This window comes from Periplaneta americana, chromosome 14, assembly GCF_040183065.1.
Source record: "Periplaneta americana isolate PAMFEO1 chromosome 14, P.americana_PAMFEO1_priV1, whole genome shotgun sequence".
NCBI classification, from domain to species: Eukaryota; Metazoa; Arthropoda; class Insecta; order Blattodea; family Blattidae; genus Periplaneta; species Periplaneta americana.
In genome coordinates this window covers 153,564,864-153,578,736 of record NC_091130.1, presented here as the reverse complement: position 1 = coordinate 153,578,736, position 13,873 = coordinate 153,564,864, and the positions used below count along the sequence as shown (strand labels likewise).

Here is a 13,873-nt window from a genome sequence, read left to right as displayed (position 1 = left end):
ACCCATTTCCTTACATTATTCCGAAGTACTTGTTGTGTACTCTGGCTGAAAATGTGGTAAATATCTTTTACACCTTTCTTCTTATTGTGTTAGTGTGCAACAAAACTAAGGATTGCGTATGCACGACACAGATTTTCATTTTTCACAGCTAAGCAGCCATGCCTTCCACACAATAAAACATGAAAGACAAACCCATTTTCGTACTCATTTTTTATGTTTCATTGTCGAGAATAAATAATGGAATTTCGTGACTGTTGAATGTATGATTTGATTATGTTCACAAATAAAATCTTGTTTAGTGCAAAAAATTGTCAGATTTCCAAAAAAACTGGGGAAATGAGCAAAATTCGTGACAAATCACGATTGTAAAACGTGTCTACAGGATGAGTATCGTTCATACCTATAAAAATTTTAACTCTCTGACTCAGCAGAAACTCAGATGTCATAATATTTATAGGGCGCAAAATGGGCCAATGTAGCCTTGTTGTGGTTGCAAGGAAAGAAGCAACTTTTGATAGCTTCGTAATATGTGTTTGAACTCCTGTCCACTCCCAGATTCCAGAGCCAATGGGAACTGTGTATGTCAATCACCTTTCTGGTGCCATACATGAAATGGATGCGACGTTGCGATATAGATAATAAATTCCCTAACTCCCACACTTGCAACATTGTGCTTTTACTCTTACATTCCATATGCTTTACTAGAGACATCAGAAGTTGCTCTTTCTCTGCGACCATAATAGTGTATGGAGCCACAGGGTCTGGCTCTCGAAAACCCATCCAGTCACCATACGCTTGTAATATGAGGTTGTAGTTATTTATAATTTAATGCATTGACAATGTACCTAGAATAGGAGCATTGTCGTAAGGTTTTAAAGTGGCTCCAAAGTGGAATTTGTATGATATGACAAATATGTACTGGAAATATATATATGAGAGTATATAAACTTGTTGGATGCGTTTTATTATGCTTAATATATTTAAAAAAAAAATTGGTTCTTTTTCCTCTCTCATGTAAGTTGTAGAATTTTGTTTTTCTCTTCTCAAAATATGCAGAAAATGTAATAATGTATTACAGTTGCTTTGTTAGAAGTGTAACAACGTTTTGTTGTTTAAATTACAGGCAGGATCTCTTCATGAGAAATTGCCAGCAAGACTCCTGCAGTCAGCATTTGTTGGAGTTGGAGTTGTTGGAAAGTAAGTGAATTATGCTAAAGCCAAGTATGTCCTATGTGTAGTATACTTGTACTTGCATTCTCAAAAATGTTCCTTATGGGTCATTGTTTTATATACTGCTTAGTTGACATGTAAACACTTGAGATGACACCATATAAACTTAATACAATATAACTGAGAAAATATTATTAAATTAATTAATGAAACCCTCAGAACATGGAATTTTCTCAATTTGTTTCCTAATATGCCAGTTAACGTCTGTGATGTTATTACGACTTTTATCTGAAATATTGATAGCTTTGCAGTTCAGTATGCAAGTAAATGTGGTAATTGTATATTGTTCACTTTTAAGAATTTAAGAATTTGTATTGTCCCTTTGGTCATTGCCAGGTCTGGGGCTTAGGGAGATGATCAATTTCTTGATGAATTATTCCAGACATTTACAGCTTAATATTTCGAGAACAATTATGGGGATAGCAGTGAATATACATTATGTAGTACAGTTAGTAGCTGGACAAAATCAGTCGGGTCAACAGTGGATACACAGCATTAATGCTATAGACAAGACTTCTTAGTTCAGTAATAAAATGTGGTCATGATTATCAATCTTCTTAATGCATCCAGCTGTTTGCTGACAACATAAAGTCCACTGTAGTCTATTCAGTTGTTGTTTTTCACGAGAAATGAGGGGTATTTTGATCGGTGTTCATTATAGATGTCTGTTGCTAGTAGCCAGAGGTGGGGTGTAGTCAATATATACTGCAGGGCTGTGTCTTCTGCAACTGGTACTGATGATTTTAATTTACTTTTTTTGTGGTTTATGGATGGACAGTAGGCCTTTAGAAGAATGTGTGTGGTCATGATTATCATCACCATCACCAAAATTACTACCACTACCATCAATCAAGGATTTAGGCCTTATGGAAGAAATACTAACATCAATTTAATGTCCCTATTGTTACTTGGTTTCTTCAGTGATGTATTGTTGATTGACGAACATTCTGTACCTTTGAATCACTTGTGTACTTTATTCTATTTCAGGAAAAATGTGAAACACAGTGAAAGAGAGGACAAGCAAACAACTGGGAAGAGGGCCGAGTCAAAGAAAGGTAAAGGATGAGATAACAGTACATTATGCAACGAGGCTATAATGGTAGTAATTAAGATGCGAGGATGTTTATGAAACGAGCACAAGTGAGTTTTATAATTTTCATACGAGCGTCTTAATTACCATTATAGGCAAGTTTCATACGACTTTTTATGCTCGACCATTTTTCTAACTTAAAATTATTCATAAGTATTCATGTTATTGTTATCTGACTGGAGAGCGGAAGTGACCTTGAACAATATCTCGTGAATTGTGAGATGTGCGCAGACGCGAAAGTATTGATTTTTTCCGGGGAACAAATGTCATTGACCTTGATATAATCTAGAGAGTAAAATGAACATTAATCTTGATATAACCTGGAAATTGATTTAGACATTGAAAAACGATATGACAAATTGAATTTATTTGAATATTATTTACAATTAACGCTAATTATTATAGTAACAGAACATAACCTTCTGCGACAGTATTGGATTTCCAGCTTCCGTGACATTTCGCTAGTTGTCTTTCGATTGCATATCCGAGAATAATCGATACTTGCACTTTCATATTTCTTTCTGATTGGTGGAAAACCTGAACTTTAATGAATAGGTGCACTTTAATGAGGTCCATTAAAGGACTGCTACCAGGTGTATAATTACTATATTTCGGCATGGTCGAGCATAAAAGAATTAACAGGAGCTTTTTATCCTTCTGGAAGTTCGTGTGTATGTGAGGATTTTGTTTTCATGAGGGACTCAATTGAAATGTTTCAAAGTTGAACGTAAGAATTCCTCTAAGTATAAAATTAGAAATGGTACTGTGTTAGACGAGCTCTAAGGCCCGGTTGCAGAAACGCAAATCAAATCAGTCCCTGATCGCCAATCAGTTGATGTCTGATTTATTTGATTGTTCATTGCGTTGCACAAACGTGAATCTCCAATCAACTTGTCTCAATTTACTAATTGCTGATTTAAGAAAGAAATACATTTGACAACAGCGCTATTTAGCAACCACAGCCAATTTGATGCTCTTTAAAAGTCGCGAAACGAATATATCAGGTGGGCGGTGACTAGGAAAACAAGTGAATGTTTTGCTGTTTTGTTCCTTTTTGTAGAAAGGAAACAGGCGGATTCTATTTGTATATAGACTACAATATAGTGAAAGAAAATGAAGAAAAAAAAAACGTGAGGGGGCTTCTGTTGTGGGATTTGCTAGGGGAATAGACAAGAAATTGGAATATGCATAGCCTCCATAACCCCAAATAATTCCATTTCCCATCTCTCTGTTTACAAATGGAGCTCGTAACCTACTCATTAAAAATAATGTGTTGTCATGTGTAGAACCCTGCCAATGGGCTACAACATTCCAGAATTTCAATGATGGTGTAGACTACATATTGCCTGTATATTCACAGAAAAGAAACCTTTTCTATTTCGATAAAGTTCGGCATCATTTCAACCAGGTGATTGGATGGGGATGTGAGCAGTCTATACAACCAATATTAGGCTACTCTTGGAAATCCTGACATGGCTGAAAATTCTCTCTGGATTTCAAATCGTTCCCTGTTTGAAGTTTGGGGATTTATGAAACCCTGCCATAACAAAGCAATTTCATACGTAACATTCCTAACTACTCGGCAAATAGTTGATTTGTGGACCCTAACAAGATAACCCAAGACCGCCTGAAAAATTCCAACAGCATAAAATCTCAGCATTATTAGAACTTGGTTCATAGGAGAAAGTGGAAGGTTTTGATTTATCTGTCTGCATATATTTGTTTCAATTTTTGAAAGTAACAAAACACAGGAATCCTTACTTAACCTAAATCTTTGCTCAAATTTTCTGTCATTATACATAAAAACAATTCATGTCTATCACGGAAACGCCTTCTTCTTAATAATATTTTTTTCATTTAAAATTTCTTCATCAGAAGAATCCATAATGTCGAAAACAATATTGTTACGCTTTAACTATTTACTATATAATACTGCATTATAAACAAAACAACATAAATAGCCTGCTTGATCGATGATCAATGACTTAACCAGCAAAAATCTGTTGATCAAATCTGATGGAAGACTGATTTCCGATCAAACATTGATTGTTCTTTCTGCAACAGAAATAGAACTGATAGCCAATCAAACCCTCCTTGATTGCCAATCATATTTTGATCGGTGTTTCTGCAACGGGGCCTAAGCATGCCAGCATGTACAGTGTGTCTGGGCCATATGTCGACGTTGATTGACTGACCGTGTGCCCAGCTTTTCTTTTACTGTGCCCTCGCACCACTCAACTCGTTAAAACTTAGGTGTACAACACACATCATCATTTGGTGCCCACCCTGCTCACAGAAGATGCTGTATGTGATGTCCATTGTCTTGTACGCATATTTCACACCTTCTCAAGAAATTGTCATTCAGATCCTTTATTATTTACTTTTTCTAGCATCGGTTACAAAAATTAAGCCTGCGATTGTAATGTTGGGGCAGCAGTTCATGACATTATGGAATTTAGTTTCAATAATTTTTTTCGCACTACTACAGATCTTTAGAAATCCCTGTCTGCTGTGTTAAACGTCTCAGAAACTTGCATGGGCTGCATTCTAATGCCACACAATTTCATCCAGTTTTTCTTCTGTAAGAATGGCGCTTTTGTCGTCTTTTTCTGTCATTTACAGAACCTGTTTCATTAAATCTATTAAATAACCTTAATACTGTATTGCTTTTCTAGAAGATACCGTCCTATCAGGAAATTTATGTTTGAATTTTCGGCTCGAAACACACGATTTTCTATTCTTTATGTATGTGTTGTATATGTAAATACGTTCCCTTAATGAATATCTGTTTACCATGACGAGACAATCTGCTCTCCATCTCAGCTAAACGAATACTGCCAGAAACCAAGTTACAGATAAATTGTTTTATTTATTGATGTCGTAGTGTTGATATGTATGGGAATGGTCATGACTATCTGCATCAGCATATATGTTGTCTCAGTGGTAGAAGCGCGGAATCTCACCCAACACGCAGTTGATCATTCATCGTGGACATATGGCTCAGATGCACTGTATGTCTTAAGTGAAATGGGCAGAGTTGATTGAACGGCCCTGAAATCTTTCAGAAGCTTGCTTACAGTCCTTGGTGGTATTCACTACCGTGGATTTGTAATACTAGATGATAATTGGTGCAGTAGAACCTCTATTATCCGTTGTAATGAAGGGAGCAGGCTGAATGGTTAATAAAAAAATCGAATAATCTGTACCATGAAAAATTTTCGTACATTTAGTGAATAATATTTTCACTTTCGTAATTTCCTCCATAGTCTTGTATTTAGTATACTAGGTAGTGGATCAGAAATTCGTTATATTGAGACAATACTGTATTGAGTAGGTATCATTTCTTTCCTGGATATAGAGGTGCTGTTTGGAAGTCAGAAAGCATGACTTTCTTTCCTTCCTGGCTTGTGTACATCTCAGTGACGTGTACAGGGTCACTTCGTGTTTCACCATTCTGTGATTATTGTGATTATAGTGATTCTCATTGTACATGGTCAAACCACATGTATTCAGCCCTGTCTTATTTGACTTTAGAAATAGAGCATTAAAAATTGAAGACAGATTCAAAAACTGACATATTGTATATTGTTTTCTGCAGAGAAGACTGATGTGCGACGAGTTCTGGTGTTAAAGAGACAGCCTGTTCCAGAAAGGAGAGTTGCGTCTATAAGTGTTACGATTCCTAAAGGTGAGTGTTGTTTTGCATTGCTTCTCTAACTCCAAATTGTTGTGAAAGACCATACCCTAACTTAACAGGATTTCTGACAACACCAGTACAATATCTTATAATAGATAAAGAATGTTTGTAGCTACTTTGTTTCCAACTTTAACACTTTACTTGTTCAGCTAATTTCACTCATTATACTTAATTTAGCTAATATCACTTGTTTTACTTATTATGCTACTTTTAATCAGGATATATAGGAGATCTACTTAGTTTCTTAATTCAGATTCAAGATTAGATTAATTACTACAAAACTATATTTGGTTTATTGAATATACTGACATGATGAATTACATAAAATAGATATTTTCATTCTTGTGTACAACACCTCATGCCATAATTTCTTCCGAATTTTCTTGAAATATTTTCTGTAATCCATGTTTGTCAAAAACCTAATAATACTCCAATAATAATAATAATAATGCCTGTAGTAGTGATGATCAATACTCTATGCAACTTGAAGCAGAGGGTTTTTATATTCTCAACAACCGCATCTCACCTTCAGTCGGCAAAGTACTCTTAAGACGTAAGCGCAGACAATGTTGTACGTGTTTTAATAGTGTGAAATCTTAGCCTCAACTATACCACACCTACTGATCTATTAAATTTAGCAGCAGGGATGCTTGGCAAGAAAGCAGAAGGCTATTCCACCAATTTAGCTGCTATCGCGATATTCGTACATTATTTTTTATTTTAGTAGGTTATTTTACGACGCTTTATCAACAGCTTAGGTTATTTAGCGTCTGAATGAGATGAAGGTGATAATGCCGGTGAAATGAGTCCGGGGTCCAGCATCGAAAGTTACCCAGCATTTGCTCATATTGGGTTGAGGGAAAACCCCGGAAAAAACCTCAACCAGGTAACTTGCCCCGACCGGGAATCGAACTCGGGCCACCTGGTTTCACGGCCAGACGCGCTGACCGTTACTCCACAGGTGTGGACTTCGTACATTAAATATATTATAATTTTAGAGATGTAACACAATTTTAGCACATGAAATTGCTCTACTTCTTAATGAAATTATGTTTTATGAATTAAATGAAATTAATTGATTCCCATTACTCGAGAAAAATACTAATAAATAGTTGATGGAACAGCCCCCATATGTTTGGTGTTATTTTCTTAATGTGGAATCCTCTATAGTGGTGACCATTGAAATCTTGTACTGTGTAATAGAGCAGCGATTGTTTCATAAATTTGCAATATTGAAAGTCTCGAAGTAGCCATATTTCATAAGTACAGTGGCTGTTTCTGATTTGTAGTAAACAATACTGCCCTAAAGGTACGAACAAAGGTGCTTCATAAAAATACAAATTTGCAAGAGAAAAACATACAACTCAGTGCTTTAGAGCATTACAAGAAGCCTGTGGGAGAGAAGTCCTACCATACTGAACTATTGCAAGTTGGGTGGAAGCGAGGCATTCACTTTCGATCAAGAGTTGACATCCGAAGAGCTTTAGATTGATCAGTGAGAGAGACATCCAGAAATGCTGCTGCAGATGGAGTCCCGCTGTCTTCCAAGAATTTTGCTGTGTATTGTTGACATGATAGAAGACTATATTTGAAGCATGTAATGTCAAAAGTAACCTAAATAAATTTAGTGTGAAACAGTAACTATGTTGTCATTACTTTTCAAATACCCTGGTAGATGTGATGTTTTGTACTTCAGTGTAATAAATTTTCATAATAATTATGTGTGTGTGTGTATATATATATGTATATATATATATTATATTATAATATATATATATATATATATATTATATTATAATAAAAAAATGTTGTAAGTAGCAACTAACTACATAAAAATTACAATTATTGCTTTCTGGTCAATTTTGGTAGTTTGTACATATTTCCCAATTAATCCACAGTTAATTCCCGATTTACCACGAAAATCGTCTGTAGCTGCATTTAGATTGGCAACAGGCCATGATTGTTTGGCCAAACACCTGCATAGAATTGGGATATATCAGTCCCCTAACTGCCCATTGTGCAACTCAAACCAAGAAATGGATTCGGAACACCTCAAAATCTGTGCTTCAGTAGCTGACCATGATAATATCTTTGAAAAATATTGGAGTGCAAGAGGTCAAATGACTATATTGCCAAAGACCTGGCACTAGAAAACAACAAACAACAACATATTTCCCAATTGAAATCAAGGAATTTTGAATAAATTTTGTCAAAAACGCGTCATCAGCTAAAATAAATAATTACTACTTGTTTTACCGAACTTCAGGAAACTAGAAAATATTTCTCACTACAGAGAATAAAAAAATATACATTTATTTTATTCGGTTATTTTACGATGCTGTATCAACATCTAGGTTATTTAGCGTCTGAATGAAATTAAGGTGATAATGCCGGTGAAATGAGTCCAGGGCCCAGCACTGAAAGTTACCCAGCATTTGCACATATTGGGTTGAGGGAAAACCCTGGATTCAAACCCTGGCCACTTGAAATATGCACATACTGTATATGCACGAATAACCATGCTTCAGTCATCTTAATTAAACATGAAATATGTATAATTACTAAGTTTTATTAAGATATGCAACTTCAATACAAGTATGCATTTGCATATACTGTATTGCTCCTCACTATCACAGCATTCGAAAATTCCTCCCGCTATCACTCAAGAAAATACTAGTGGAAACACTAGTAATGCCCCACTTCGATTATTGTGATTTTCTACTGACTGACCTCAATGTCAACCAGTCGCAAAAATTACAACGTGTTCATAATTCTTGTGTTCGCTTTGTCTGCGATGTCCGTCGCGCTGACCACATTACCCCATCCTTCCAAACTCTAAACTGGCTACGGCTTAACGAACGTAGAAATTTTCATTCTCTTGTTCTCCTTTTCCAAGTCCTTCACACCTCTACACCTACCTACCTTGCCTCCCGTTTCAGTTACCTGTCATCATATCATAATGTCTTCACACGCACGCAAAATAGCCGCATACTAGCCATACCAACACATAAGACATCATCGTATTCATCATCATACACAATCTCGCTCTCGCGCTTGTGGAATGCCCTACCCAGTGACATCAGAGACTGTCTGAATTTAGTAGCGTTCAAAAGCAAGCTTATTAAGCATTTCCTTTCTGGGTAGAGTGGGTTTAATTTGTACTTAATCAATAAAAGAAATGCTTCTCTCTTTTTAACTTTTACAATAAACTGTCTAGCTTTTATTAATCAGTTAATTTTTTAGTACTTTGATTTTTATTGTATTTGTAAATGTAATATTAATTGTTGTTGTTGTTGTTTTCTAATGTCAGGCATTTGACAAAGTCATTTGACCTCTTGCACTCCAATATTTTTCAAAGATATTGTCATGGTTAGCCACTGACGCACAGATTTTGAGATGTTCTAAATCCATTTCTTGATTTGAGTTGCACAATGGACAGTTAGGAGACTGATATATTCCAATTCTATGCAGGTGCTTGGCCAAACAGTCATGGCCTGTTGCCAATCTAAATGCAGCTACAGACGATTTGCGTGGTAAATCGGGAATCAACTGTGGATTATGATGCAGAGAGTTCCATTTTTTCCCTTGGGATTGTGTTATCAAATTTTGTTTGTTGAAGTCTAAGTATGTAGATTTAATAAATCTTTTCACAGAGGAATACGTAGATTTAGTAACAGGTCTGTAAGTAGCAGTGCTGCCCTTCTTTGCTAAAGCATCCACATTCTCGTTTCCTAGGATTCCACAGTGGGATGGTATCCATTGGAATACAATTCTTTTATTGAGTGATATTAATTGAGAGAGCATTTTAGTTATTTCTGCTGTTTGAGATGAAGGTGTGTGTTTAGAGACTATTGATAGAATAGCTGCTTTGGAGTCTCACAATATAACTGCATTCTTAAATTTATTGATATGGCATAGAAGATTCCTGAGACTTTCACTTATTGCAATGATTTCACCATCAAAACTTGTTGTTCCATATCCAAGAGATCTATAAAGTGAGAAGAGACAGCACGTAACACCTGCACCGGCACCTTGTTCTCTGGAGATCAAGGATCCTTCGGTGTATAAATGAAGCCAGTTTTGTGGAGGGTACCTAATATTAATTGTGTCTAAAGACAATTGTTTTAGTATTTCAGTGTTTACTTCTGATTTCAGTATTTCTTGTATTTAATATTAATTGTAATTGTATTCTTAGAGTCTGTGTGATGTATCTTGTCTCACTGTGAAAAGAGAGAGAAAGGAGATATGTCTTACTTCGTCTGAATTGTTATGGCAATGGGGGAAATGGAGCTGTGCCGTCCATCCATCCAGTGGCGGAAGGGACCAGTTAATACATTCTGTAGCGCAAAATAAATTACAAAATATCTCTCTTCGTACTGTGTAGTTCCGTCACTAAGCTTGTCTTTCAAGAAATTGAGTTCCGGTAGCCTATACAATGACAAGATTTTGAAAGGAATCCTGAAAATTTACAACCCTCCTATAATCTCCACCCTCATTTGAAGGGACTTGGTTTTATTGCTACTGAGACAAGATAAACCTTACCAGGTATAATATTGTAATTGTAATCCCCTGGTAGAGGGGAAGAGAAGGCCTATCTCTACCAGGTTAAAAAAATAAATAAATAATAAAGAAATAAAATAATATTATTGTCCTTTTCTGTTCCTTGATTCCAGATCAGAATACTTGTAAATTTGGTAGTAGCATGTTGATATGTGTTTGTGTTTTGATTGCAGGATCGAAATGTGAACTGAAGCCCGAATCCCCACCCTCAAAACTTCCTATAAGGATGCGGCTGGGCCTTCCTGCTTCTGGCTCTCCACCAGACGACTGCCTTATGCCACGGAGGAGAAGTCGAAAGGTGAAGCTGAAACGTAACGTGATGCTAGGCTCTAGGCCTGCTGACAAGGTAAAGTGCCGCACTTCACACTTCCCCTCTTCCCTCCTCCTCCTCTTCCAAACGGCAGCCAGCTGCCATCCACAATCTACCTTCTGTGTTGGAAAGGAACTTACTTGGCAGTTCTCATTGTATTTGTATATCTTTTCCGATGAAGTTTTGCTTTTCGTTACAGGCCTTTGCTCTTAACTTCAATGCATAAAAGAACTTGTAACACATAAAATGTTATACTAGTGCTGGTATTACCATGTATGTCCACTGCTGTGTGTTCTACAGAATAACTTTATTTTCATATTCGATTTTTAAAATCGATAAATAAAAAAAAAAATTATAACATTCACCCTTACAAAGAAAATCACATCTTATAACACACATGCTTTATACGTACATCATTCTGATTTTGAGGGTTGGGCTCATATAATTCAAATTTTTAAAATCTCCATAAAAAGTGATTGATAAAGAGAAGTAATGTTAGTCCAGCATTCTGTATAATTACAAATGCATTAAAATGTGTTATATGACTGCAAAATTGATGTCATATTCTACTGTCAGTGTGTAATGAAACTGAAGAAACTAGAAGTTTTATTCTAAATTATTAATGTTATAGTCTTATGTAAATATGAAGAATAGGATGGGTTAAAAATTACGCAAGAATTTCTCAAAAATGCAATTATGACAATTAAAATGTAAATTCGTCCAAGTGGACAAAAATCTGTAAAAATATATCTGATTTCCATTTAATTTAGTTTCTTATATAAAGCTAAGTACAAAACAACATTGCGATATTTAAATAGTAAATTAATATATTTTAACAGAAGATATTATTCACAATATGAATATTGTTTATCATGTGTGTTTTTTGCCTTTGAAAAGTATATAAAACAGAACACACAACAAAAAGTGTACCACTTATCATTACTCAGCTAACTATCAAACAGTATTGAGCAGTTAGGTATTTTACGTGAAAATCTACTCTCATCCTAAACGAAAATTATATTGTAGTTCCACTTGATTTTACCTCTGAACTAACCTACAACCAAACACAATTATAATTCCCATAATTTTTATACAGTATTTTCTTTATATGATATAGTAAACTAATCTTATGAGGTAACTATTATATTTATGTATGTGTATGTGCGTGTGTGTGTGCGTGCATGCATTCGCAGTGTTGAAAAATCGTGCAATTATCTCGGTCTACTATAGTACTATAGTTGGTGAGAAGTCTTGGGTGGGTAAAGCAGTGTAGAATTATTATTGTAGCACATTTTCGTATAATTTATGATTATTGAAGAATTTTTTGATAATGCATGTTATTAGCTGCTTTTTCTCCTTCCATCTTGCAAGACGTGATCTGATTGAAGCACTGGTTATAACAACATTGTAAGCAACATTTGCAGAAGTTTACAAAAAAAAAAAAAAAGGCATGTTTTAAGGGATCCAATTTAAGTATAAATGAATTCAAGCAATAAGAAGAGTCAACTGCAAAAAAAAAAGGGGGGGAATGTCGAATTTATTTCATTTTGCAGGAAATGAAATTTAAACTTTGACATTTACCCTTTTTGTGTTACGTACCAATTCAACAGGATGTAGATCTGGAACTATCATCTTTCTCGCAATGCAGCTTCCTTTGATCTATAGTACTGAACCTTCCATCTAATTTTTTTTACAAATTTACGACATTCCCCCTTTTTTGCAGTAGACTCTTCATGTTCTCAAACAGTGCGTGTAATATGTTGTGCTGTACAATGTTGTTACATTAATATGATTTGACTTAGAATCAACAACGAGCACAAGAGTTCAATAAGAATAGTGAAGAGAAAACCCATTTGTTAAGACGTACCTTTTTTGAGAATACAAATATTGAATAATAAAAGCAAACTGTTTGCTATTTGGTGAAATTTTATGTTTGAACTGAGTACTTTTCATACGTATCTCTGTATTGAAGCAAAACAGGAACATATTCAAAGAGTTTCTTTTTCTTTGTTGGTTTAATTGAAAGAGACTTAGATATATTGGTGGCAAAACCTTGTGTATGGCCCTTCCTTTTCTGGATACATTCAAGGAATGTGACATCCATGGTTGCAAAACATCTTGGGATTCTCTTAATCAGATTGCTGTAGAGTCATAAACTTGTCAACTCTAGCATGGATGAATATATAATAGGATGCAAAACTTACCAAGTTTCACGTAACACATACTAGAGGCGCTGTTGTAGAAATTGATCTTGCTGCCACCTGTTGGGGGGAGGGGCGTTATTACATCTAGCAGCGCACCAAGTAGCAGAAAGAGTAATTACTCCATGCATTTAGCAGCGCACCTGGTGACGAAAATGTTAAACTGTGCAGAAAGTATTCCCTCCCACCCTCATCGATATTCAAAACTAACCCAATTTAAAATAAAACATTTACAGTTTTATATATATTTTGATGTACCGAAGTACATATGATATTTCCATGCAGATATTCTGCGTCATCATATGATGACGCAGAATATCTGCATGGAAATATCATATGTACTTCGGTACATCAAAATATATATGATATGCGTAATAAATCACTTTGTGATTTAAGACGGCGCCCATACCGTCGGATCCCGGCCAACCAGTCACTCATTCGAGTGCACCTCAACGCATGTATGGACTTCGGTCCTGCGTTCATAGACATCTATGACGTAGTGCAGAGGGCGGCCACTAGAGGGAACCCAAGAGATGGAGCTTAATCTGAGACGATTCTAACCGGCGTCGGGGTTGTGTCCGGCGTGGCTTAGTGGATAAAGCATCAGCACGTAGAGCTGAAAACCCGGGTTCAAATCCCGGCGCCGGAGAGAATTTTTCTCCGTTCCATCACTCTTTCATCATTTACAGTTTTATTCCTCACGGCATATTCTACTGAAAATTCTTACCGTAGCCAGCAGGAAGATAAAAGAGGCGATCTATTTTACACTACCCGATTAAAATATA

At 35.7% G+C, this 13,873-nt stretch overlaps 1 protein-coding gene across 3 annotated transcripts in view; it reads left to right on the top strand.

Annotated features, from left to right (window-relative positions):
* Positions 1 to 13,873, top strand: part of LOC138713872 (serine/arginine repetitive matrix protein 2-like) — a 66,338-nt gene that overhangs the window by 23,861 nt on the left and 28,604 nt on the right. For all 3 annotated transcript variants that reach the window (XM_069846346.1, XM_069846345.1, XM_069846344.1), the window contains exons 7-10: positions 1,124 to 1,197; positions 2,218 to 2,285; positions 5,919 to 6,008; positions 10,751 to 10,923. In XM_069846346.1, the coding sequence (XP_069702447.1) occupies positions 1,124 to 1,197; positions 2,218 to 2,285; positions 5,919 to 6,008; positions 10,751 to 10,923 (405 nt within the window). The remainder of the gene's footprint in view (positions 1 to 1,123; positions 1,198 to 2,217; positions 2,286 to 5,918; positions 6,009 to 10,750; positions 10,924 to 13,873) is intronic.